At 34.9% G+C, this 27,841-nt stretch overlaps 1 protein-coding gene across 1 annotated transcript; it reads right to left on the bottom strand.

Moving 5' to 3' along the window:
* Positions 1 to 335: 335 nt before the first annotated feature.
* LOC123546649 (uncharacterized) lies at positions 336 to 27,056 on the bottom strand. Its single transcript, XM_045333100.2, has 7 exons — positions 26,545 to 27,056; positions 18,602 to 19,460; positions 14,037 to 15,111; positions 12,451 to 12,537; positions 11,490 to 11,898; positions 10,145 to 10,341; positions 336 to 9,504 (listed from the first exon to the last, which is right to left on the bottom strand). Exons 1-7 carry the CDS (start codon positions 26,565 to 26,567, stop codon positions 9,377 to 9,379), a joined length of 2,778 nt encoding a protein of 925 aa, XP_045189035.2. The 5' UTR covers positions 26,568 to 27,056; the 3' UTR covers positions 336 to 9,376.
* Between the last annotated feature and the right edge of the window lie 785 nt (positions 27,057 to 27,841).

Consider the following 27,841-nt stretch of genomic DNA (forward strand, 5'->3'; position numbering starts at 1 on the left):
CAAGCCAAACTTATTTGAATTTTGTTTTCCAGTGTTCTGCCTGTAGGTACCCAAGGGGGTCATTAGTTTTGTGCAATTCTGAAACCCTGTCACTAGGGTATGCGTCAAGCATAATTATCTGGATAAAGTCTGAAATTCTGGAGTAAGTCGTTACAAAATGAAACGTTGATGTAACAACGGTTGTAATAGCACACTGGTCTTCGCTCGAACAAAAGTGACCTTAACACTATATATATATAGTATGGACTTCATTGACTGAAGCCAAAGTAGTATCTAACACTAATAGCTCTGAGTGTTGGTTCTGCACGTTAAAAAGAAAGTAAGAACACAATAAATACAAGTTCAATTATTTTTATTGTCGAGTTGTGTATTTCAAAGGTTATCTTTTTCTTCAAAATATATCAAAAATAGTGTTTTTACAAGGGAAAGTATCACATTGTGAACCACAGAAATCACAGAGAAAATTGATCATATATATATATACAAGTTTAACCATACAATCTGACTTAATTTGCATAAAATCTACATAAAATTGACTTTGTTTTATACCTTAATTAGTGATATACAACAGAATTACTTATATTAACCATGATATTTTTTTACAGAATACATACAACAGTCTGATCTATATAACAAGAGTAGAAATCTGGACATACAATTCAAACTGCCAGGATTTCAAAATACTGTTTTACTGCAACTATATTGTCTTTTTATCGTATATTCTTTTCTCCGCTTAATTTACTTTAACATTGATATTGTTGCAACATCAAAATAATACCTTTCCAGTTAAGTTTATATATACACATTACACTTAACTGGACATTTTTTTTTACTTTTCTTGGCTTCCAAATGGGGATGTTTATTCTTTATGTTCAGAGAGATCAACTTCCCTGTGGTAGTTGAATAGAACTCAAAGTTTTAACTATGTTGACATTTAGCCTGACACTTTGTTTTCTAGTTTCAAATAAAACACTTCTAATAAAATCAAAACTCACAATAGCATGCAGCCGACTACTTTAAAATTGTATCTTTATTTTGGTATAACTCTATTCAAACTTTGTTTCAGAATTTAATTACTACACAGCAGACAATGTGTTACTTGTTAACAATGTGAAATCTGTTGACGAGCACACAGCTAGTCACAACTAGAGCACAACAACTGAAACTACAGTAAGCTTATATTATTAAATGTTTCAAAAAAAGTTTATGTATAAAAATGTTCACTGATCCACCATTCTGAAAGACACAGGGTAAATCTGTACATGAATACAAGTTTTCAAGTGTGTCCAACTTCCTAACTGGGAACTGTAGTCCTAACTGCTATTGCCATTAGTAGTCTTACTGTTTAAATTTTGCAAAGTTGTTTTTAGTACATTGCATTTCAATCTAAATGCAGTGAAGTCGTCTAAGAAAAAATGACATCTACCATACAATTACTTTGAAATTCTGATTTTTAAATTTTGTCTCTAACATTCTTTTTTCTAAGATTTTCTCTAAATTCTCAACTTTCAATCAAACAGTTTAACACTGAGTATTTTTTGCAACCTAACTAAACCAGGATTAAGTATCACTAAAAATTAATCATGTAAGAGGAAACTCTTGATAAACTATAAATTCTACCTAAGAAGCAGACTCTGACTAAAAGTATATCTCAAATAATTTAGGAAGAAAGTTCTACTCTATATAAAGACAATCATTTTTTATCAGTTAATGTACAGTTCCCAATCAGATAGTTGGTCGTGCAAATCAAATAATCTGTGGAATTAATAATTCTACATTGTCAATCAGTATGTGCCAGCAAACATTCTACATTTAGAGCTTTTAGTCTGTGTAAAAACTGAAGCAAGCATCATCACTACCACAGCTGTTTGGATACTCTCTTGTCAATATGAACAAACTTGAATCAGTCTAAATAATAAAACAGGGTAAACGATTATGAAAGTAAGTTTGGAGTCCAGTCTAATAAATCAACTTCGTCATTGGTTAACTTCAGACTGAGCTCAAATTCAACAAATTAGATGCCAGAATTGACTGGCATGTACTTTATACTACATTATTCAGATCATTTTATGATGAAAAGTACTTTTATATAAAAAGGACTAAGATTACAACATACAGCCAAAATTTCAAAGGAGAACATTGTATGTATAAATTGAATAGAAAACAAGAGCTGTCACAGGAGACAGCGCACTTGACTATTTCAATGCTGGATAGTGAAACTGGGCACTTCTGAGGAAACTGGAGCTGTCACTGGAGTGTTTAATGACTCCAATGGTGGATGAAGATATTGCACAACAGCTTGAGTCTGTGTCAAAAAAATTAACTGATAAGAGAGGTAAAGATAAAGTGTATCAAATCATTATATAAGTATAATTCTAAGCACAAAGGGGGCATAATTCATAAAATATTGGTGCAAGAGTTATGCACCTTGTGTCATATGATGTGGGTGATGATGTTGAACAACAATTTTAAGTAGGAATCAAATCGATTCATTAATAACAGAGATAGAGTGAAAGTGCATCAAAACTGTAACCCTAAATTCTAAGTAAAATGGGGGAATAATTCATGAAAAATTTGTGCCAGAGTTATGCACCTTGTATCATATGATGTGGATGATGATGCTGAACAATCATTTTAAATTTGAATCAAATCTATTCAGTAATAACAGAGACAGAGTGAAAGTGCATCAAAACTTTAACCTGAAAATCTAAGTGAAAAGGTGGGATAAATCATGAAATATTGGAGTTATGGCCCTTATGTCAGATGATGTGGGTGATGATGAGGAATAACTATTCTGAGTTTGAATCAAATCCATCAAATAATTACAGAGATAAGAAGAAAAAAGAGAAAGTGTAAAAAAAAATTTAACCGAGGTGCGGACGCAGAAAAACGCCAACACCGACGCCAGGTCGAGTAGGATACCTCTCCTTATACTTCGTATAGTCGAACTAAAAATTATAATACATTTTAATTTAAAAACATTTATACAATCAATAAAACAAAATTTTGCTACGTGCAATTCCTTAATTTTGGTAGACTTTTATAAAAATTGGATGTCAAACCCTTGGCAGATCTCGACTTTTCAGTTTGAAATGTTATAGAATACATGAAAAGGACAACAAGTTGAAATTTCACTTAATGTTACAGATACAGAACTTGTACAGTAGAGCTCTTGCAAGCTTTAGCAAAGCAGAATTCAATCTTACACAGGAGCTCCTGTAATAAAGTAAATATCTAAGGTAAAGATCACATGAACCTATGTGAAACTCTGAAGGTGCTGATGTGAGCCTAAAAGAAAGCTCTTGTATTGACGGTTGCAGCCGCAAGGACAGTTCATTTATTGATGGTAGAAACATAGAGGACAGCTCTTATACTGATATGAAGTGTCAGCCTAAAGGAGAGCTGTACTATTGATGGTGTTATGTAATATTGATGGTGTCAGCCTAAAGGCAATTTCTAGTAGTGATGGTGTAAGCCTAAAGGAGAGCTCTAGTATTGATGGTGTCAGCCTAAAGGTAACTTCTAGTATTGATGGTGTAACCCTAAAGGAGAGCTCTAGTATTGATGGTGTTAGCCAAAAGGAGAGCTCTAGTATTGCTGGTGTTAGCCTAAAAGACAGCTCTAACACTGACGATGTTAGACTAAAGGAAAGCTCAAACACTGGTGGTGTTAGCCTAAAGGCAAGTTCTAGTACTGATGATGTAAGCTTACAGGAGAGTTTTAATACTAATGGTGTCAGCCTAAAGGAGAGCTCTAGTATTGATGGCGTAAGCCTAAATTAGAGCTCTCATACTGACGGTGTAAGCTTAAAGGAGAGTTCTAGTACTGATGGTGTTAGGCTAAGGGAGAGCTATAGTATTGATGGTGTTAGTTAAAATGAGAGCTCTAATACTGATGGTGTTTGTTTTTTGGGGGGTTTAACGTTGCACCGACACAATTATGTCATATGGGGACTTTCAAGCTTTGATGGTGGAGGAAAACCCCAGGTGCCCCTCCGTGCATTATTTCAACACGAGCAGGTACCTGGATAGAACCACCGACCTTCCGTAAGCCAGCTGGACGGCTTCCTCATATGAAGAATTTAACGCCCCGAGTGAGGCTCGAACCCACATTGAATAGGGGCAAGTGATTTGAAGTAAGCGACCTTCGCCACTCGGTCATGGAGGCCCCCTAATATTGATGGTGTAAGCCTAAATTAGAGCTCTAATACTGATGGTGTAAGCCTAAAGACGAGTTCTAGTACTGATGGCGTTAGCCTAAGGGAGAGCTATAGTACTGATGGTGTTAGTCTAAACGAGAGCTCTAATATTGATGGTGTTGGCCTTAATGAGCGTTCCAGTATTGATAGTGCTAGCCTTGAAAATTAAGCATGTGTCAAAACATTCTAATCAGCGAACAGCTTGAATATTTTAGCAAAAAAAAGCCACAATGTATTTGATTTAAGAGTAATTTTAGCATGTAACCAGACTGATGCTTTACAGTAAACTGTACAGACTCATTAGAAGACTACTGACATCAATACGAATGGTCAGACTAAGGCTATTCTGGTACCATATTTTCACTGACAATAAAATGCTATTGAGAAATATTCAAACTTGCTCAAATTTTTTGTATATATATATATAACATATATATTGTTATCACTTTATGGTGAAAGATTCACAATAAAATGAAACTTACTGGTACTAGGTCTATAAATGAGTGTGATTTATACCTCCAACGCAGTGCTTGTTTTAATAAACTTAACCATGATTAATTTTCATTTCCAGAACACACTTGAAACAGTAATTCTATAGTTGTGTTTATCATTTTAAGCAAGATATCTACATTTTGCTACATACAGGTAAACCTGTATTAAACAGTCATTCAAGGGAGTGATACAAACTGGCTGCTAAAGGCAGGTGGCTGGTAAAGGAAAGTTGGTATTAGAAATATTTATTTATTCATTTGGGTTTTACGGCGCACCAACACAGTATAGGTTATATGGCGCCAGAAATAAAGTAAATTTGGGAAGAAAGCTAGATGGCTGTTTAAGGAAAGTGGCTGCTCAATACAGGTGACTGCTAAGGCTGTATTCTGATTATATCAAGTTTTATCCACTGTTTATATAAATGATACCATACCAGCAATTTTCAGTACAGAATTTATTCAACAAGTCGTTGGAGCCTCAGGCCAGTTCAACATTCCTGTATTCATCTAGTTCAATAATTTCAAATTTATTATTTGTTTTAACAGATAAGCATTACTTGGCAACTTAATCTTGAGCATAAAAGGAATTGTTCCATTATTAACATTAGAAATAATAATTACAGAACTGGATAACTTAAGTTGAGTATTTGTCGACAATGAACAAATTACAATTTTGGCGACTTAGGTAATTAACATAACATAAACAAGGACATGCAATATCACTATGCAATATCAATCTTATTGAGTCAGAAAAGACACATGTTTGTGCCATAGTGATATTTCCTTTTTTCTGGCCTGGGGCATACTATGCACATGCTGAAATGAAAATTCACACAAATCCATGGCATGAATGAACTTTAGAAGCATTGAAGTGAATTTTAATTTAAAACTAGCCATGCTCTACAAAATTACCAATCAAAATTTATATTAAAGTCAAACAGTTTGCCCCAACACATAGACTGGACACAGAAATTTCAATGTTGTCCCCACAAGCACTGTCTGGTGAAGATATAGAGTCACAGTGTATAAATGAATAGTCAAAAGGATAAAATAAATGGCAACTTTATATCAATAATCAAGAAAATAATCAAAAAGATGTTATTTACAACATGATATAGTGATCAACATTTTCAACTATCTTTTGAATCTGTCAAGCGTACCCGTATTTACGAACATGGCTGTACATATTGTGTAATAACCAGTACCATCTCACAATTCAACCAATATTTACATAGTTATCATAAAATATTTAAAATATACATGCATGCAAATAATTCAAATAATGTAAAACTCAATTTTTAAAAAATTAAACACGATAATGACATGGAATAATTATGTACAAGAAATGACAGAATGATCGCATACAGTAAATCATGAAACAATGTTAACTGTTCAGGGAATGTATGGAGAAAACTTAAAAACAGAGACATATTTATAGACAGAAATGTTTATCTCTTGAAATAATCTATCCACATTGAGACAACAGGTGTGAGGTTTAACTTATTCTTTCCTTAACCTTTAGCCTGCTGGCGCCAAGTGATTCTGCCTTTGCGACCAGTGCAGACCAAGATCAGCCTGCACACCTATGCAGGCTTATCATGGTCTGCACTGTTTGCTATCCAGTCAGTAAATTTTCCACTAACACCCCTTCAAATAATAAATGGTATTGTCCAGATTAAGTGATGGACCAGTCCATTTTAGAAATTTAGCAGGCTGAGGGTTAATCAAACTTGGTATTGGGTGTATTACTAACACATCAATAACATACAAATAGCAAACATCAATTCTAGCCGACCTGTAACTTCCGGTAGGATCTATAATCCGAAATAATAATTCTAAACGAGATAAAACGTACTGTTTACACTTAATTGTATATTCAGGCTATTTAAGACATGTCTAAAAAAAATTATTTTCCTTTTTTTGTAGCATATACTAAATTGTAAGCATCAGATAAGAACAAGTAACTGTACAAGGTTTTGCTCAATCATCAATAATGTCATTTGGGATTTATAACAGCTTACAAGAAACTAAAGTACACTGACAACTGCTGGGACTCACCCCAACAAAATTACCATGACTTCCCAGCTTTAGAAGGAAGAGAAAACACCTGGGCATTACTGCAAATTTGGGCACAAATTTAGGTAAAACCACAAACCTGAAATAACTGTAGACCCCAAGCCAGGCTTCAAACACACAGCAGTGAGGGAAAAGTTATTAAAAAGTCAGCAACCTTAACTTCTCAGCCATGTAGGTCCAAGCTGAGAGCCAATGGCCGTTCTCAATTAACAGAAAGACTGTAGAGATTCTTAACTTCACACCAAACACGCAACAAAACTGACTAGCTTCTTCATACTTATTAATGTTTAAATTATCCAATTAGCTTTTTCACTATAAAAAATAACAGAAGTTTTATGTACAAAAATTATGAAAAAAGGCTGAAAGTGTTAAAATTTATGTATGAATAAACAATTTAATAAAAAGTAGTGGAAAAAATGCATTGTCACTTAATGAAACAATTTTACAGAATGAAATAACATAAAAATGAGATCAAATTCTACAAAGATATTGCATCATATCAAATTATCAACAAAAAAAAAGAAGAAAAAAAAACACCCAAAAAACAACATTTTAAAGAACACTATTTTACAACAAAAATATAAAAGCAAGTTAGCAACACAAGATGACAGGTTTCATTCCAATCCGGTATCTATCGGGAACATAATTATATAAACATTTCAGACCTTTGTTGGTCAAATTGTCATGAAGGACAATTGTACACCTGAACCTGAAATCGATTTATCATCTTTCTTCTGAGAAATCCAACAGTAATTATGTGTTGAACGTTTCTACCTTATATGACATAGTTACACACTGTGTCGGACCTCTAGTGGCAGCTGGAAATTTCCATGTGATTATGTAGTCTTATGGCATTTCCACATTTTACCGACAGCAATGTAGTTTATACTAGCACAGGTCTGGCCTTCTGTTCATACCTCACTGTGCCGAAATCAGAACACAGGAAATACATTAACAAATGGAAATTTCTGTTTGTCATTATGGGTCCACTACCCTGAATTCTATCAACAGAATTCTTTAATCAAGTAAATTAAGTATTATGACATATGTATAGGTCTATCTATATGTTACATAAAGGTTTATCTATATACAGCACACCTGTTGTCTTCTCTTACAAAAGTTTTTTCCGTAAACTGTTGAATTCATTTCAGAAACAATATATCATAAAAGCATGTTTTTATTTATTTATCACAACAAAGGTTATTATTTGATGACATTGCCCCAAGTGAATTATTCCATAATATCTATTTCTGATATAAAGTATTAAACTATGAATCCAACTTTGAAGTAAATGAATCATTACTTTCTTTGTTTTGGATTTAATTTTGTCAATAAATAAAACCATGAAACCCACAAAAATTAGTGCCCATGAATATTACTGACTTTGCAGCATTTAGCACTACTTCCTGGCTGCTACAAGACGGGTGATACAACCTAACGGTGTACTATTAAAAATAAACATGACTTGTCATACATTTCTTCTTCAAGTTTTTCCTATCTTAACATCCCCTGAAGTTTTTCCTATCTTAACATCCCCTGAAGTTTTTCCTATTTTAACATCCCCTGAAGTTTTTCCCATCTTAATATCATTTGAAGTTTCCCCCATTGTAACATCATCCCAATCTTAACATCTGACATTTTCCCAAATTTAACATAATCTGAAGTTTTCTCTACCTTCACATCATCTGAAGTTTTCCCTATTTTTCCCAAATCTTAACATCATCTTAACATCTGAAGTTTTTCCAATTAAGTTTTTCAAATCTTAACAATGTATCATCAACATTCCCTATTTCATAAATAACATCCAGATTTTTTCTGCATCTCAGCACAATTTCATATATTTTCAGCACAATTTTCTGCATTTTCAGCACAATTATTATCACATACTTGAGGTAAAAAAAAAACAACAAATAACTTAAAACATGTCAAACATAACTATTCTTGATCACCTTTAACAATGCATTTGGATATTTGAATAAAATTAAAAATTATCATTAACAGCAAAGAAAGTTAACAATGGTTTCAATTTTTTTATATGATTTTTTTTCTCTCCAATACAAGTATAAATACACTGGTTTGTCTTATATAATTTAGTAACATATAAACAAAACTTGCACATTTTCCATTCTAAATAATCCACTTTCTGTGCCACCAAGTGTAATATTACAAGTAAACTTCTGTCAATCTTAAAGAATGCCACAGGAAAGTTTTACATGTGTAAACACAGAAAGTTAAAAATGTGAATTTATTACATATGCGTGACTCTAAAACACATTTCCAATGTATAACAGATGTAATCATTTCACACAGATGTAACTGTTCTTATTTATGTAATCATTCCAGCAAGATGTTATCGTTCCGGTAGACGTCATCATTCCGGTGAGCAATGATCTTGATGACATGTACTGGCTGACAAGAATAGTTCATGATTATAGCTGAAAATGATAGCAACACGACGGCCATTTCAGATACAGGAATATGTTAACACATGGTGAAATAACAAGTTGCAATATATCAGCCATTAGTTATAACTGCACATGAATTATGCACTGCTTTAATCACTCAGTTGAGACATTGTCAAATAACACAGCCACTTTCTGTCAGGTTATCATCAGTTATGTAGTTCTTTAGGATATGATCGTGTGGCATGCACCGATATACCGCCCGACAAATCACCTGCCTCCACTTTATGGATAACACTGTTGACGAAGTCTGTCGTATGTCCACCAACCATCTCACCTACAAAACATATAATGTAAATGTTACTGAACTAATACAGTAAAACTTGCATTAAGAGACCATCAAAGGGAAGGGCAAAAAGTAGTCTCTTAACACAAATGGTCTCTTAGTACAACATAACTTGTTCTATCAAGTCTCGTAATGCAAGTGGTCTCTTGATAAATGTGATCTCTTGAGTAAGTTTGACTGCACAAAGTATCCAAAACATACTGAGCAAATTCCTAACGCTATACAGAAAATGTATGAAATATTAGAAGCCAGATAAAGCATGTAAATGAAGTTGTCATCTATAAGGTCTTACAGAAATGCTTCAAAGGATTGCAGGTGCTCGAACTTGATTTCAATTTTATATAGAATAACAGTGGTCAATAGTTTCAACTAGTTGTAAATACTTTATGATACTACTATTTTAGGAAGAATTGAGCTTCATTACACCCCCTCCCCTTGATGGTGGTGGTGGATGCTCCTAGACATTATTTCACACAAGGCGGGCACCTAGGTAGAACCACCAACCTTCTGAGTCAGATGGAAGAGCAAGTGAGGTGGTTTCAGACCCACACCTTGAAGGGCAAGTGATACAAAGTCAGCAACCATAATCAATTAGCCATGGATGCACAATTCAAACAAAATAAGATCTTACCAAGATGTTCTTTAATCAGAGCTTCAAGAACCTCAGACATGGACCTTTTGTCATCAGTCGGCATTTTCTTCAAGCGCTCATAAAGCCTCTGTCGAATGAGATGTATCACAGTTAGCAGACGACGGTGCTCCAACTCCAAACCGTGCAGCTTGATTTTGTTAGCTTCATGCTGTGCTTTCTTTTTCAACCTACAGGCTCTGTTTGGAGCAGATCAAACAGATTATCAATTACACAAATGTTCTCTATGTACACCTATTCGAACATTCTTGGCATATTTTATGGCTTGTTTTGAATTTACCAAAGTAGTAAAATTGTAATTTAAAAAGAATAAGCCACCAATCAACAATTTTTTGTTCACTGCTTTCACAAACAAAACCCTAAAGATGCTTGTGACCTTGATCTTTTCACCTTAAATATGTCACAACATACTGTATCAATAAATGAAATATTTTGGCGATATAAACTTTGACCCCGAAATATGATAGGACCCTGGTAAGAAAAAGGAAGGATAGGATGCTTTTGACCAAGTTTGGAAAAGATCTATCAAGCACTTCATGAGAGGTTTTCCATCCACTGGTTCAAGAGAAATTTCTATTGCTAGCCCCAGCAGTCCCAAAGTTCAGGTAAGCTAAAAACTGTTGCTAAAGACTTAAAGTTCGGTGTTAAAAAATGACCAGATAGGAAATCTACTTATACCTTTACTACATCTAAATTTTGTGTTTGTCAAATAAACTGAATCTGAAGGTAGTTCTGCACGTTTGATACAGCGCAAGTCATTTATGCAGATAACCAAGAGTAAAGCCTGACTCTGTGTAAGGAAATAAAAATCCTTTTATGAATTAATGACAACCCGCGAGTTTATAAAAACAGCAACGTAACTATCTTTTTAAAGATAAAATTTGACATTAAAACATTTGACATGTTAAATAGGTCCAAATGTCTTAAAATCAGCTTGATATATGCAGACCTCTTTAATCATGGACAAATATCTCACAAACAAGCACACAGACAAACATTTAATTTCATCACATGGACCCTAAGTTTATTAAAGAGTGCGAGGTTTCACTAAAATCTACATTGTAGAAAAATTTCTATATGCAAAAATGTTTTTTCATATAAGACTTCTATTATGAAAACTTGTGTACGGTTCAAATTCTTCAAATCAGTCAAGCAAAAACTACCGGTATATGAAAGTATATTCTGAGGTTTTGAAAAATCAGAGTTTAAATTCTCATTTGTACAAAAAAGCTTTATCTGAATGTGCAAAACTACCTTATGAATGTTTATTTACAACCTGAAAATCAGTCAGTATAATCAGCTTATCTTATCAGTACACAATACTAACCTTGAAGCCAGTTTGTTTTTCTCTTTTCTTGATTTACTCCTGGCCTGTGACGGAAGCTCACCAAGGGGAACAAAGTCATTTATCTGCTTGTTTATCTTACGTAACTGCAGCCCTATCTGACACAACTTTTTTGGGCTTGGTACAATGTCATTCCCATCCCCTTTTCTTGCTTTACCTCCATGCTTGATAGAAACCCCAATACCAGAAAGATTCCCGGTACTTGTTGATCCGAACACAGGGTCTTCAAAGTCATTCAGTACATGAGGGTCTTCTTCAAGCTCAAACTTGACCCTTGTCCCCTTAGGGCCCTTAGACTGGACATTATATTGCCAAAAATACTGTTTTTCTTTGGTACCAATGAGGCTCTCCGAGGGATTCAGGGAACCAATGTCATGTCCTCCCTCCAGATCTGAAACATTTGTAACAAAGTGTTACTACATATTTAAACTATACCTGGCTCCTCTTGATTAATAAACACAAGTTTGGCTACCAGTGTCTGAACTATCACCAGAACAGTTGTTCCTAAGCAGTATGTTCAAACTTTGTACTAAAATCTAAGCCTGGTATGAAAACTTAGCTTTTAATGATTTTAGCACCAGGCCCTTCTTAGTAGCCAATAATCTTACTTCAGTTGAAACGTTCAGGCTGTAGGAGTAATAAATATTGATTTAAATTTTCAACATCAGTTATGGGTATACTTTAAAATTCTAGGTCATCCACATTGGGTCAAAATGGCAAACACCATACATGCCTACTACATTGTAGTTCAACTCTAGCTTTTGACAGGACTTACTCAGAAATAGTCTTTTTCACTACACAAACAGTAGGTAAAACAGTTATTCTTCTTAGAATAGACTGTGCTTTACATGGTACTTTTATCTCATTTATTTAACCAAAAACACTGTTAAAGACTAGCATAATTCATACTGGTAACAGATGAAAGTAATATATGTAACTGAACCTGAATCGGAGTCATCATCGAAGTCTTTGTCGCTGTCTGAATCATCATCTTCATTGGAGGTCAAGGTCATAACAGAGCTTGTTGAATCTAAAAACAGTAACAGTCATAAAGTTTAAAGGTCATAAAAGGGGTTGTTGAGTCTAAGTATTATTAATACACAATGGTCATTATTAAATGTGTGTTTACAGCAAAGCCTAGCATCATCCAATTATCATTTCTTATTTCAAAGGTGGAAACAGCTACTGAAATTATAGACATTTGAAAGAGTTCTGTTTTTAATCAATCAAATGAACACATTGTTAGGAATTCAAGAGAATGGTCTTAAATCTATACATTTCACAGGAATTTATCTACAAAGTAAATACTTCAAAGGAAGAACCATTTAACAAGCTGTTCAAGCCTACATTGAAACAGTTTTATTTACTTCAAGAAATCATTCAAACATTATGTAACATTTTCTTGATGGAGTTATTTTTTGCCATAGAGATCAGTTTGTTGTAAATGATGCTGCATTTATGGTAATTGATAGAGAAGATTTTGTGTGTGTGTGTTTGTGTAATTAGCTTATTCATAGTCCACACCAGTAACCTATATGGGTGACTTCCCCTGACTGTTAGAAACTTAAGTGGGAGCACAGCGCAAGATAAACTTCCCTGGTTCTATAGCATGCCCGGTGTAAAGCACCCCTTACACAGGACTATTATCCAAATGTCAGTAATTATTATCGGAGAAACCTGAGCTCAAACAGAGATGCTTTTGACATTCAAGCTGGGTTAATAGTAGTCCCAACTAATTTGATATTTAGGACAGCATTATAATTTAGAGAGACAGCAACAGTTAATTACTATAAAATATCAGGAGTATAAAATAAGCCATCCCTATAAGCCAAATGAGTAAGGCTACCGGTACGTTTACAGCATCCAATGTAGTATCTAAAGTATTCACATTCTTAATTTCTGATTTTTTTTAACTCGAACAAAAGTTATGTACACTTAATCTTTATAGGCATTCAAAAATTGAAGTAACAATTTTCACAGTTTTGTTGTCATTAGAAGAGTGTAAATCCTTTCCAAAAAAAATGTTTTTTATATATATCCAACATGTGAAATTATAAAAAAATAATTTCTGATATGTTTTGTGCCTATTGAAAGGCAATTTTGTTCTTTTAAGCAATAATAGTTTACAAAAGTTTGTACTGTTAAATTATACATCTAAAATTGAATATGTCAGTGATAAACAATCTTTGCAGTCTTATATAACCCAATAAAATTTATGTGTTTTGCACTTCCTCAGAAAGATCAATTAAGTTACAATCTATGGCAGGCTAATATTTTACTAATGTATATCCCTTATCATTCTGGACACTGATTCTGCCTTTGCGACCAGACTGTAGATCATGATCAGCCTGCACATCTGTGCAGTCTGATCAAGATCTGCACTGTTCGCTTTTCAGTCAGTGTCTTTTAGGTAAGCACCTCTTTAAACAGTTAATGGTACTGTCCAAATTGAAAGATGGACAAGTTCATTGTAGAAATTTAGCATGGTAAGGGATATAAAGCAATTTTTCCTGTTTGACAGTCACTTACCATATCTAGTTCTCTCCCTTTTGACAGTTGGAACAGCAGGAACCTCTCCTCCGATATTCCGTGTTTCCATGTGAAGGAAGTGCTTTATCTCCTCCCACTTTAACTCCATGCTGTCAAGTCCAGCAGATCCTACAGACCGTTTACGAGATACTGGTTTCACAACAGATTGAGGCTCAGAAACAGTTCGCTTGCGACTTACCCTCGCCTGCGAGGGTTGTGTATTTAGAAGTCTTTGCAATGTTGTAAAGTCTGAAATGTCAATTTCTTTAATGGTGGTCAGAGGTGCTTTAACTTCTGTGACAACCTGCGGCACAACAAGTTCAGGTTTTACTGGAGTCATTGGTGTGAAAGTCTTCTGATATTTCTCCCAACAACTTCCACTCGTCTCAACTGGCTCTGTTTTCACAACTGACATGGAAGCAACACTGGGTGTGTACTGAACACGACTGGCAGACGATACACGATTAACACTGCCTCCAGCCTGCCCCACCAGATCAAATGACCGCTCTTTCTCCAGAATATGGCCTGGTTCCTGCTTCACAATAGTTTCTGGAGCACTGGAACTAACATTCATCTCAAAGTTTATGTATGATTCAATATCATCCAGTAAATCTACATTCATGTTCAATTCTGCTAATGTTGGTGCAGACACATCTGGTGACTCAACTTTAATATACAACTCCTGACTTGCTGGTTTCAAACTGTCACTCCATACAGACAACTCACCTGCATTTTGCATCATGCTAGAAATAGTGTTCTGACTAGCGGTAGATGATACATCAGCCAGCGGGTAACTACTAATGTCTTGGGACACTTCATACTGAGCTTTCAGATCAAAGTCTTCAGTTGTAGTCCCAGTATCCATGCTTGTGCATGTTGTATTTATGCCCATAGTGCTTTGCATGTCTATTTTTTCTTGTTCATATATGTGAAGAGAATTAGGGCTTGAAGCGTAAATACTGGCATCAGCAAAATCTGTAGATAGTGGTAAGTCTCCACAGGTGTATATATATGGTGGATGGTCAACAACACCTGTCGTAAATCCACTCTCCATTGTCTCTGCTATTTCTTTCGGCTGAAAAAAAATGGACTAAAATTAAAAAAACAGTAAATATCAGTAAATTAGTCTGCAAAACATATACGTAATGTCTGTAGAACAAAATATTAGAATTTCTGGATTTTCAAAATACAGTTTCTGGATTTTCAAAAATATTAAATTTCTTGGTTTTAAATTATAAATAATTCACATGTTTGAGTTTTTAAATACTAACATTACTTGGTTTTAAAAATACTTACATTCTTGATTTACAAAAAAATAAAATTTCTGGACAATAACAAAATTCTAAATTTTCAAATTATCGGTATTAAAAGTTTCTTGCTGAATGCGTAATATTTCCAAATAATATCACTTGTGATTTTAAAATATTTGTGAATATTAATGTACATCATGACACTATGTATCCCAATTTACTAGCTGCTTATCATGAAATTGCTTAATGTACCTATACAAAAATTAACAAATCAACAATATATTAACTAGAAGATGCTTTAGTAGAAAAGCACATGTCTCTCCCAAAGCATAGTAGTAATAGGCAAGAAGTCGAGAGGGGATAGGAGGGAGTCAAAGAGACACTGATGGTTGGCTTAGTGACTGAAATGTAACAGGGATCATCTAGTCAGCATGTCCAATCATCCCATGAAGTTTCAATGTTCTGGGTCAAGTGATTCTCAAGTTATGGATTGGAAACCTTTTCCATGTTCTGGCCCCTGTGACCTTGACCTCTGAAAGAACAGCCCAAAGATATTTAGGGGTCATCTACTAGGCATGTCCAATCATCCTGTGAAGTTCCAACATTCTGGGTCAAGTGGTTCTCAAATTATGGATTTGAAATGGTTTTCCATGTTCTGGCCCCTGTGACCTTGACCTCCGATCAAGTGATCCCAAATAAATACATTGTTGTTCTGCATGTCCAATCATCCTATGAAGTTTCAACATTCTGGATCAAATTGTTTTCCAAATATTGATCGGAAACAGTTTACTGTGACCTTGACCTTTGATGGAGTGACCCCAAAAGAACAGTGGTCATCTACTCTGCAAGTCCTATCACCCTATGAAGATTGGTTCTAGGTCAAATGGTTCTCCAGTTATTGATCGGAAATGAAGTGCGACGGATTCTGGCCCCTGTGACCTTGACCTTTGATCGAGCAACCCCAAAATCAATAGGGATCATCTACTCTGCATGTCCAATCATCCTATGAAGTTCTGGGTCAAGTGGTTCTCAAGTTATTGATCGGAAAAGGTTTTCCATATTCAGGCCCCTGTGACCTTGACCTTTGATGGAGTGACCCCAAAAACAATGGGGGTCATCTACTACATAAGCCCTATCACCCAATGAAGTCTGAAACTTCTAGGTCAAATGGTTCTCCAGTTACTGATCGGAAATGCAGTGTGACATACGGATGGAGGGAAAAAGCAAAAACAATATGTCTCCCCCAGTGGGGGGAAAGCATAATTAATGCCACATTTCTAAGTTTTATTTTAACTCTTTTAAAATGTTCGCATTTTCCTTCTCTGCAATGGTAACTGAGGTGTTACTACAGTCTCAGAAACTTGAGTGCCATAATATTGCAAGATAAGGAGATTATCAACCAAATACAGGGTACTGATTATAACACTGAGGTACATGTACATATTGAAAAACAAAGATTTTTCACATTTCTAAGTTAGGTATCACCTAGGTTGACATTATATTTCTCAGATTCACAATATGCAAGTGATAGTCTACAATCTTACATAGATTTAACAGGAAACTTAATCATATTTGCCACAATTATGCTCCCAAGATAAATACCATACTGTAAGATCATTTAATTTCGTGGGCATGAAATTTTGTGGTTTTGGTCAAAACGTCAATTTCGTGGGGATATGAATTCGTGGATTTCATCATTTGAACATAAAATGAATGGGAATTTTACATTTTCGTTGGGATTAAATTTCGTGAATTGACTCAACCATGAAATCCACGAAAATTAGTCCCCAACGAATATTAATGATTTCACAGTATACTTCTTCAGTACTTTAAAGCACATATTAGTACCAAATTTAGTTTCATTACACTGAATTTTACTGTCAAGTTTCAGTCATACCTCTGATATACTACACTAAGTCTTGGTGACAATAGTTTTGAAGTTTCGTAATTCTTAACCTTTACATATTAATGCAGTACAAAATTGAGAACCATATAAAAGCCATGTAATATTAGCTTATTATACAAAAAAAAAACATTTACCAAAAGTTTCTATGTTGAAAATGGGCATAATTTTGTAAATTTAAGATGGAGATATGGAACCTAGCGACATAATATAAATGAGCCGCACCATGAGAAAACCAACATAGTGGCTTTGCGACCAGCATGGATCCAGACCAGCCTGCGCATCCGCGCAGTCTGGTCAGGATTCATGCTGTTCGCTTTTAAAGCCTATTGCAATTAGAGAAACCTTTGGCGAACAGCATGGATCCTGTCCAGACTTCGCGGATGCGCAGGCTGGTCTGGATCCAAGCTGGTTGCAAAGCCGCTATGTTGGTTTTCTCATAGCGCGGCTCAAATGGAGTCTGAAAGTATTCAGTACAATAATTCCTGACAAACCCGATTATATGCAAAATTTTGATCAAACTTTCTCAGACAGCAATTTATAAATTAATGGTTAAAATAAAAGCTACTATCAGTAAACTTCAATATGTTACTACCCCAGACAACTACTTATATTAAGGTAAAATCATAATTGGTGTCTGTGAACATCTGTTAAAATACAACAGTCATTTATCTGTTTAACCCTGGTCTGTCATTCATTTTATGCAGTACCATTTATTACTTGAAGAGATGTTCACTGAAAATTTACTGAATAGCGAACAGTGCAGACCAAGATCTGAGCCTGCACAGCTGTGCAGGCTGATGTTGGTCTGCACTGGTGGCAAAGGCAAAATTCATTTAATACACTGAATTTTACTGTCAAGTGTAAAATCACTTGCCACCAGCAGGCTAAAGGTTAATTATTTATTTTAGCCCATTTCAAACAAAAGAAATTTAAAAAATGCTGAAATTCTATATCTAACAACTCTTGGTAATTATTTCACATAATTTCACTTTCAGACAGTCATAGTACACTTATAACAATTTCCTGATTTTGAATTTTATCATCTAGATATCTAACATAAAGGATTACTCCTGAGGACCGTCTCACCATGTTATTTCTTTGTTTCTCAACCAATCACTAAGTACTATAAAATCATTATTGTTTCAATTAGCCTTTAGCCTGCTAAGTGATTCTGCCTTTGCGACCAGTGCAGACCAAGATCAGCCTGCACATCCATGCAGGCTGGTCATGGTCTGCACTGTAACTCCCCTTTGAACAGTAAGTGGTACTGTTCAAATTGAATGACGGACCAGTCTATTTCAGACATTTAGCAGGCTAAGGGTTAATATGAATCCTAAATTATCTTAAAAACTAAAATCCACTAGAGGTAGTTGTTCTGGCACGTACAGAGTCAGGAACAACACACTTACCCTATCTTTGGCCCCTATCCTACCACCAGTCATGTGCGACGGGACTTTTACACCACTTTTATCTGTACTTTGCTCAAACTGTGGACTAGAGTTTCTGAACTGGCCAGTAGGTGTTTGTTGGTTGCTTCCTCTTTGACTTATGTTTGTGAACTGTCTTGTAAGCTGCTGCTGTTGCTGCAAAGCTCTTTGCTGCTGCTGAGCTTTTATCGTATGCTGCAGAAGCAGTAACTGTTTTCTTATATTTTCGTGTTGCTGAAGTTTTGTAATTTGTTCCTGACTAGGTAGTTCTTGCTGAACAATACCCTGTGGCACACTCAACTCTTCCGCTCCCTGTTTTTGTGTTATCAGCTGTGGTTGCCCACTAGACTGTAATGTCGTAGGAGATAACTGTTGCTGTTGTTCACGAATTTGTTGTTGTCGCTGCAATCTAAACTGTAAAAGTTTCTCTGCTGTAAAATTTCTCAACAGTAACTGTCTTATTAGATCCGACCCCGGTCTACGTGTTGCTGTCGACAGTGGTGGTGGACTAACAGCTGGTTCTTCAGCTTGTGTTATGACAGGCAACTCCCTAACAACTTCTCTTGCCTGTCCGATACCTTGTCCTTGAAAATGTGCTGGTTTTTGCTCTGTGTAGTTGTTAATGTTTTGACACAGTTCACTGGGACTAGATGTTGCTGTAACTGGTATGTTGTACTGTGGTGGCCTTCCTCTACTACCTGGTGTATTTACATGTGTAAGATTCGAACTTTGGTGCGGATAAGCTACAAGGACCAGTCCTGGACTAGAATGAACAGCACTCAGTGAGTTGGTAACAGTAGTAACTGCACGGCCACTTGCAGTCGTCGACAAACTCTCAGCTCTATAAATAGAAAGTCATAGTCAATAATTTATCTGGTATAATATAATAATAATAATACAATTGGGTCCTTGACTGTTAGACATTAAATATATGTATGACACAATCATGTATAATCTAGTGGCCCTTCAAAGGGACCATTTGAATTAAGTTGGGAGGGGACTTTACAATGATGCTACAAACCAAGTTCCCATTAGTGGCTCACAAAACTTCTATTTTAAATCTAGCAGACCTTAAAAGGGACCAAGTGCCCCCATTTTAACAAAATTGGGAGTCACCCTGTAATTATGCTACAAGCCATGTTTGATGAAGCACCATCAAGCTGTTCATAGAAAGTTGTTCATAGTTTTTCTACTTATAGCAAATGTGGCCAATGGTAGAGGAACTTTAAACGATGCTACAGACCAAGTTTGATCAAGAGATTCCTTCAATGGTCCATGAGAAGAAGTCTTTTAAAGATTTTTCTAATTTTAGCTTTAGCAAAAACTAAAAGGGGACAAGAATGCTCATATGAATAAATCTACAGTGATGCAACAGATTAAGTTTGACTGAAAATCTATTAAGCAGAATGATGATGAGAAGAAGTCATTAAAAAGTTTTTTTTTTGTTTTTTTTCATATTTCTAGCTCTTAAAGTGGCCCCTAAAAGGGGCCAAATGCACCCATTTGAGCAAATTGGGAGAGGACCTTAAAATGATGTTACATATCAAGTTTGACTTTGGAAGCCCCTGAAAAGGGCCAAGTGCACACCCCCACCCACACAAACAAATTTACAGTGATGCTACGGACCACGTTTGATAAAGATCCAGGAGTTGGTTCATGAGAAAATTTAGAAGTTTTTCTATTTTTAGCTCTAGTGGCCCCTATAAGGGGACAAAAGCTGTCATTTGAACAAATCCAGGAGATAATCTTGCCAGGATCTTATAGACCAAGTTTGGTGTGATTCTGACCAATAGTCTAAGCCTTCATAAGAAATACAGTAATAATTTCCCGTCATGTTTGTTGTTGCAAAATTTTGAGATCTGTCCCTTTAAACAATTTTTTTAAGTCAATAAACAAAAAGGGAAAAATGTGTTTACCTATTGCAATATCTATTGTGCAGAACCATCAGCAATCCTATTCACTATGTTAACAAATCCTTTTTAACTTTTATTGAAAACAACACTATATATATTTTCATCTTAAATTTTTCTGTCTATCACAAAAAATCCAATATAACTGGAGGCTATTTAAATTACATTTTAATTGGATGAGGAGAAATAATTTCTAAAAATAAAATATAATTATATCTCAAAAAGATGCTTACAATAACCATTAGCAATCACTTTGATATAATTATAAAGGCCCAAGCATTCTTCAGTAATGGTATACAGTTCAAAGAATTTCACATTTCACCTTCAACAGCAACATGCCATCACCCCTTTATCTAAAACCCTGTCTGTATTTCATTCAGGTATTTTTTTTTTATTTTTCCAGTTTCAAGGACACCATGTCCTTTACCCTATCAGTATAATCTTGAGTTTGATGAAAAACATAGCTGTTAAGCTTATTGTAATGCCCCTGTCGACCATTTAGCACCTTGACCATAAACCTTGACCTCCTGATATATATCAGATATAATCACTGGACATATCAGACTATTATTAAATTTTATCAGAAATATATTGTACAGACATTTATCAGACATAATTATATGGTATCAAGCAGTACGTGGCTTGTCTTTTTTGCTATGAATGCCATGTCAGGTGTTTCACTGCCTCCCACCCCCTCCCACACACACTCGTTTTGATGCATTGCTTAATTTTTGTTCATCTTTTTTTGTGTGTTATAAACTCACACAGGATACTGATCACCAGAAATAAGAAATAATGAAGAAATTTTTCCTCTAAACCCATTTAAAAAATAAGAGGGCCAAGATGGCCCTAGGCCGCTCACCAGAGTAACACACCATAACAGTGTAAACATGTTTGACCTAGTGACCCAGTTTTTGACATCACATAACTCAGTTTCAAACTAATCTGTGTTTTCAAGGAGATAAACATTCTGATCAAGTTTCATGAAGATTGGAGCAAAAATATGGCCTCTAGTGTGTTTTTTCTTCGATTTACCCTAAGTGACCCCCTAGTTTTTAACCAAACTGGACCCATTTTTTAACCAGTCTGAGATTTCATAGAGACAAAATATTCTGACCAATTTTCATTAAGACTGGACCAAAAATGTCGCCTGAATGTAAACAAGCATTTTCTTTAATTTGACCTAGTGACCTAGTTTTTGACTCAACATGACCCAGAATAGAACCCGTCAAAATCATGGAAACAAACATTCTAACAAAGTTTTGTGAAGATTGGAGCAAAAAGTGGCCTCTTAGAGTGTAAACAAGCTTTCCCTTTGATTACCATGTTACCTAGTTTCTGACCCTACATGACCCAGATTCAAATCATACAAGCCTTCATGATACCAAATATTTTGACTGTTTTATGAAGGCAGAATAAAAAATGTGGCCACTAGAGTGTAAATGTAAACATCAGATTTTTCTTTGATTTGACTTTGTGACCTAGTTTTTTGACCCAATGTGACCCAAAACTCATCTGAGATTTCATGGAGACAAACAGTCTGACCAAGTTCCATGCACATCAATGAAAAATGCAGCCCCTATTGCATACACAAGGTTTGTCTTTGATTTGACCAGGTGACCTAGTTTTTGACCCCAGATGACCCATATTAGAACCTGACCTAGATTTCATCAAGATAATTCTGATTAAATTTCATGAATATCCATTGAAAACTGCAGCCCCTATTGCACACACGTTTTTCTTTGATTTGACTGGGTGACCTAGTTTTAGACCCCAGATTACCCATATTCCAACTTTAGTTTAACTAGATTTCATCTAAAAAAACATTCTGACCAATTCTCAAGTTTTAAACATAAAATGTGCATGGTCTCTAGAGTGTTAACAAGACTTTCCTTTGATCTAACCTAGTGACCTAGTTTTTGACCCCACATGACCCAGATTCAAACTTTGCCTAGAGGTCATCAAGATAAATATTCTGACCAAGTTTCATGAAGATAGGGTCATAAATGTGGCCTCTAAAGTGTTAACAAGATTTTCCTTTGATCTGGCCTACTGACCTAGTTTTTGGCCCCACACGACCCAGTTTCAAACTTGGCCTAGAGATCATCAAGACAAATATTCTGACCAAGTTTCATAAAGATTGGTTCAAAACTGTGGCCTCTAGAGTGTTAACAAGGCAAATGTTGACGCACGACGGTACTCTCCCACGCATCAGTCGAATATTACAATACAAAAAAAGGACATCGACGGGCGCCAGACAATGTCCGGTCACAATAGCTCACCTTGAGCAGAGCTAAAAATGGATGAACATTAATCTAGCAACTGACCTAAAGAACTCTATGATGTTTCTCTAAAATTAAACTCCAAAGTTATATCATAGAATCTTTCATGCATGCTCATCTCACAAAATATATACCTTGGATGACTGGGTAGGTAATTTTCACTCTAAAGTAATTTTCAACCCTTGACCAAATGACCCCAAAAACAAGTGACCAGCTTATGTCATCCTAAATAAAAGTTTAGAAGCAATGATAGGCGTGTCTCCAGTTCAATTTTTAACCCAAAATGACCTTGACCCTTGAACTACTGACCTCCGGCAATTGTACTACATATTTGACAATCAAAGCTCCAGGGTTCCAAAGCTATTGCTATTGACCAGTGTCCTGTGAACTTGACCTTTAATCTACTGATATAAAAAGCTAAAACCATAATGAATAAGCCTAATTATTTTGACAGAAGCATCCTCAATTTATTACCAAAAAAATACTTTCTCTCCCGCATAGACATACTGACCCCTTCAAACAATAGGGGTTATCTAACCTGACCTGTGGAGGTTGCAGGACATGAGGTCAATCATTGTCCAGTTAAGGAAAGAAACTTTTTTCAGTTTTAAGTCACTGTGATCACTTAAACCTACCAAAACAAAAAGGTCATCTTATAAATGACGTCTTCAGACAAAATCCTACGAAGATTGACAGCCATAGGCATAGCTGATAGGCATAGCTGATCTATCAGCATAGTAAAACAAAATAAAATTTTGGAAAGGCATTAAAAAATAACAACATGGGAATTCTTCCAGTTTTCGGTTTTAAAAACATTAACCCTTGCAACAAACTTTGTAAACATACTTACTGTTTTTATAGGAAATTCAATAATAAAATAAAATATTCCTTTTACATCAACTGCTTCTATCAACTTTCAATATATTTGAATACTGTCACAGAAAAAAGACATGCAAGTTATGCAAGGCTCAAGGTTATGTTTACAATATACAATATATTTGCTGTCTTTTATCTAGAACAATGTCCTATAATTTAACCCCAAAATAACTTTCTGACTCAATGGGTATGGAAAGTACTTTAATTACTGGCAATATTTTCCTGTGGTTTACAACTTCTAGAGCCTTTTACACTTTTTTTTTTTTCAATGTTTCTGTGGATTGTTTTTAGATCAATATACCACACTGATATTATGTAAGATCTATAAACCATATAATACGAAAGTTCAACATACCCAGTACACTTATCCGAGATCAACATACCAAGCAGGCATAATTATTGTGCAAACAATAGACTGGTAGAAATGATGTGAGATCATTACAAAACAAGTGGACATGATGAAAGATTAAATAAAATGATGAGATCAACATACCATGTACCCATGATGTGAGATCAACATACTTGGTAGACATGGTGTTAAGATCATAGTGTCCTGACAAGACACCTGAGATCAACATACCAGGTAAATTTGATGATAATTGTATCGGAATATCAATTTAGTGTAAACTTGACGAATAAAATGGCTACTGGCTATATATTTAGAGAACTGAATGACAAGTATACAATAACCTATATTCTGTAGCCTAACATAAAAGTACACCCAGTTTTATGCTTTTTTTTCTGAAGAAAAGTTAAATTAGTTATTACTTGTTTTACAAGGTTATTGCTCAGCAACAGAGGTCCCCTAACTAAAGGACATTAAATGTCATATTTGCTGCTATAAGAACCACAGTCTTAGAACAAGAACCTATAAGTAACCTAGAGCAAGGCAAGTGGGTATGTACTTTCGTCTGCTGTGTCCTTGACCTTTGACCAAAGGAGGGAACAGCTGCTGACTACAGTATTATCTACATGTGATGATCATAGACCAAAGCATTTCTTAATGATAATCTAAGAGCAGAAACTGTTATCATCTCAAAGTCAAAGGCCCCTGTGTCATTGACCTTTGACCTACAGATTCCAAAGACCAAAGGGGTCATATACTGACCACAAGCAATCATCCTATAAAGCTTAACAATTGTAAGCATCATTAGCTATTTTCAGTCTCAAGGTCACTGTGACCTTGACCTTGACCAACCTCCAAAACATTAGAGGGCAACTCAAGATCACAGGCAGTCATCAAATGAAGTTTAATGACTGTAGGTCAATGCTGTTACCTTGACCTCTGATCTACTGAACTCTCAAAACAATATAGGTTGTATATGACAGGCAATCATCCTATAAAATTTGACAACTGTAAGCCCAATAGTTCTTTATTGAGCAGAAACCGTTTTTAGTCCCAAGGTCATCATGATCTGATGTATGATCTACTGACCCTGAAACTAAAAGGGTCATCTACTGACCACAGACAATCATCCTATGAAGTTTGAACATTGTGAAACCCAGCCTTCTCTAGTTATTGATCAGAAACCAGACTGGCGGACTGAAACAAATAAAACAGGTCAACCATGAGCAAATATCTTTTCTTCAAAGGAGGCTAAGGCATAATAACAAACAGAATAGACTCAACTGAACTTCCTTTGTTGACTATATTTGTTGTCACTTTCCACTAATTGGCAATTTTTTAAAGTCTTTATCAACATTTTGAATGTAAGTAATTTACTACCGGTAAATAAAATATTTCAAGTCTGTCAGCAGTAGCACTGAAAAATCATCATATAACAACATTAAACAGTTGTACATCTAACATTTTTGATGGGCTCAAGTTATATGACTTTGACCATGACCTTTTACTGCTGATCAGGAACTACTAAAGCTAAATTAAGGACATAGTGACCTTGACCTTTGACTCTCAAAGCAACATCTGGGTCATTTATTGACCCTTGACGTTTCAGTTTACAATTCATAGGCCAAACTTCCATTAGTTGTTGTTCAGAAAGGCTACTGACATATATACAGAATTATACATCGTCCTTTTGAAGATAAAAGGAAATATTCAAGATACAAGAAAATATTGATTTCTAGAAATACAAAATTTAGCTGAAAATACATCGTGGTTTTAAATCGCCAATTAAAGGGTTCCCTTTTAAATAAAGTTTAAAATTAGAACAATCAGAACATCAATTTTGACCTTTCAAACTAATTTTGCCCTATTGCACCAGATTCTGTTTTATTAAGCATATCAATAATAAATTATTAAAGTTACACTGTTATCTGAATTAATGAAAAATGACAGTTTCATTCTTATAAATTTACAATGTCAAATGGTGCACAAGATTTTAAACACTCGCTGCGTTCCATAAAATATATTAACATTATTCATGCAACAAAACATTTGACAAAGTAAGCAGATTCACCAAGAGATAAAGAGGTTTCCAATTTCACGGAACTGTAACTAGCGTAGCTATATTACAGACACACTCAACAATAAGTATTATACATTTCTAATTAAAATTAAAGTATTAAGAAAGCATATTAACTACATTAGTTCTTTAAATAATTAAACTACATTTTCATCAAATCAATAGGGTGTGTCTGACATATCAAAATTATCAAAATCAACAGGGTGTGCCTGTCATATCAAGATTAAGTGGTTGTATTGGATTCCCAAACTTTTTTTTTTTTTTTTTTTTTTTTTTAAAAAAACAGTAATATTATTATGTCTTTTAACTTCTTCAAAAGGAGACAACATTTTTTTCTTCTCAAATGGCAATGAAATAATTTAAATGCTGTTGTAAAGTAATTTTTATGATAAAATACACAAATACTTACAAATAAATAAATAATTGATACTTACCCTGACATGTCACTCATTATCATATCCAAAAATAGACTGACACATACACATATTATCTCTCATACATGTGGTCATGTCCAAAATTAAAAAGTAAGTGATTTTTTTACCATTTTTTTCTAAGAATATAAGATAATCTATTTAGAACATCCTATTCAAGCCTCCAAATTTTACTTTTCAGTTTAAAAGTACACAGCATGATAGGCCTTCAAATAGGAAGTCCTTTTCTCTTTGTTCATTTTTTTTTTTTTTTTTGGCAAACTACCAAACAGCTGATTGACTAAATTTTACTGCAAAAACAAAGAAAGTCAATAAAATATAATGTTGAACAAAAATAAAAGTACCGAGCAAACAATATATAACTTGGTAGTTAATCACCATAAAAATTAATAAATAAATAAGATGGTTGTCCATGTTGTAATACAAAATTTGGCATGGTTACCTAACAAGTACCAGGTCAACCAGGACAAATCAAAACCACAACTATCCTATGATCTGGGTGTCGCCATAAAAAATAATGTTACTCACGATATTGTATTCGATGACTTAGCTTTATGTTGATAAGGGCAACAATCCCAGAATCACTTCAACAAAACTCATGCGTTAAGGTTGCGCAACATTTTGACAGATCACAGATCGCTGTCCAAACGTCACGCAAATAATCAAGAATACAATTCACCTACCTTGCTAATTCTTGCAACAATCGTCCAACAAGGCCTTCTTTGTCGGTTTGCTGTCGGGTATCCACAATTCACAACGTGATAAACCCGTAAAATACAGGTGAAATAGTCAATGTTTACATTATAAGCAATCCAACATGGAGTTTTGTTTTGGTTCTGTGAGAAATTGCGGGAACAGCTGTCACATGAGTTCGCTGACGTCAGAAAGCCCCAGTTTTAGTCCAATCACATTCTAGAATTTTAAAGACTCCCCCTTCTGACCTAAATTCATCTTGGGAGAGTATCACAACAACAAAGACAGAAACGAAAATAATTGGCACTAAAAACGACACAAAAAGAAGAAAATGGTGTTGACGAACGAATAGACCTTGATACTCTCTCTCACTTTACATATAAAAGGGTGTTTAACATCAGGACTGGGATATTTTAGGCGGAAAACCAAATTACGGCCTTCGAGAAAAATGATGAAATCATTCTATTTATAGCTCTAGGTCATGGTCGGTTGTGTTTTGTTTTGATCACGCATGCAATGTCTATAAATAGGCTGAATGACCTACATACACCTGAAAACAGCTGATCCACAACTTGTGTACTGTGCATTGTGCATGGTGAACTTTTCG

This window comes from Mercenaria mercenaria, chromosome 9 (assembly GCF_021730395.1).
Source record: "Mercenaria mercenaria strain notata chromosome 9, MADL_Memer_1, whole genome shotgun sequence".
In the NCBI taxonomy this organism is placed as follows: domain Eukaryota; kingdom Metazoa; phylum Mollusca; class Bivalvia; order Venerida; family Veneridae; genus Mercenaria; species Mercenaria mercenaria.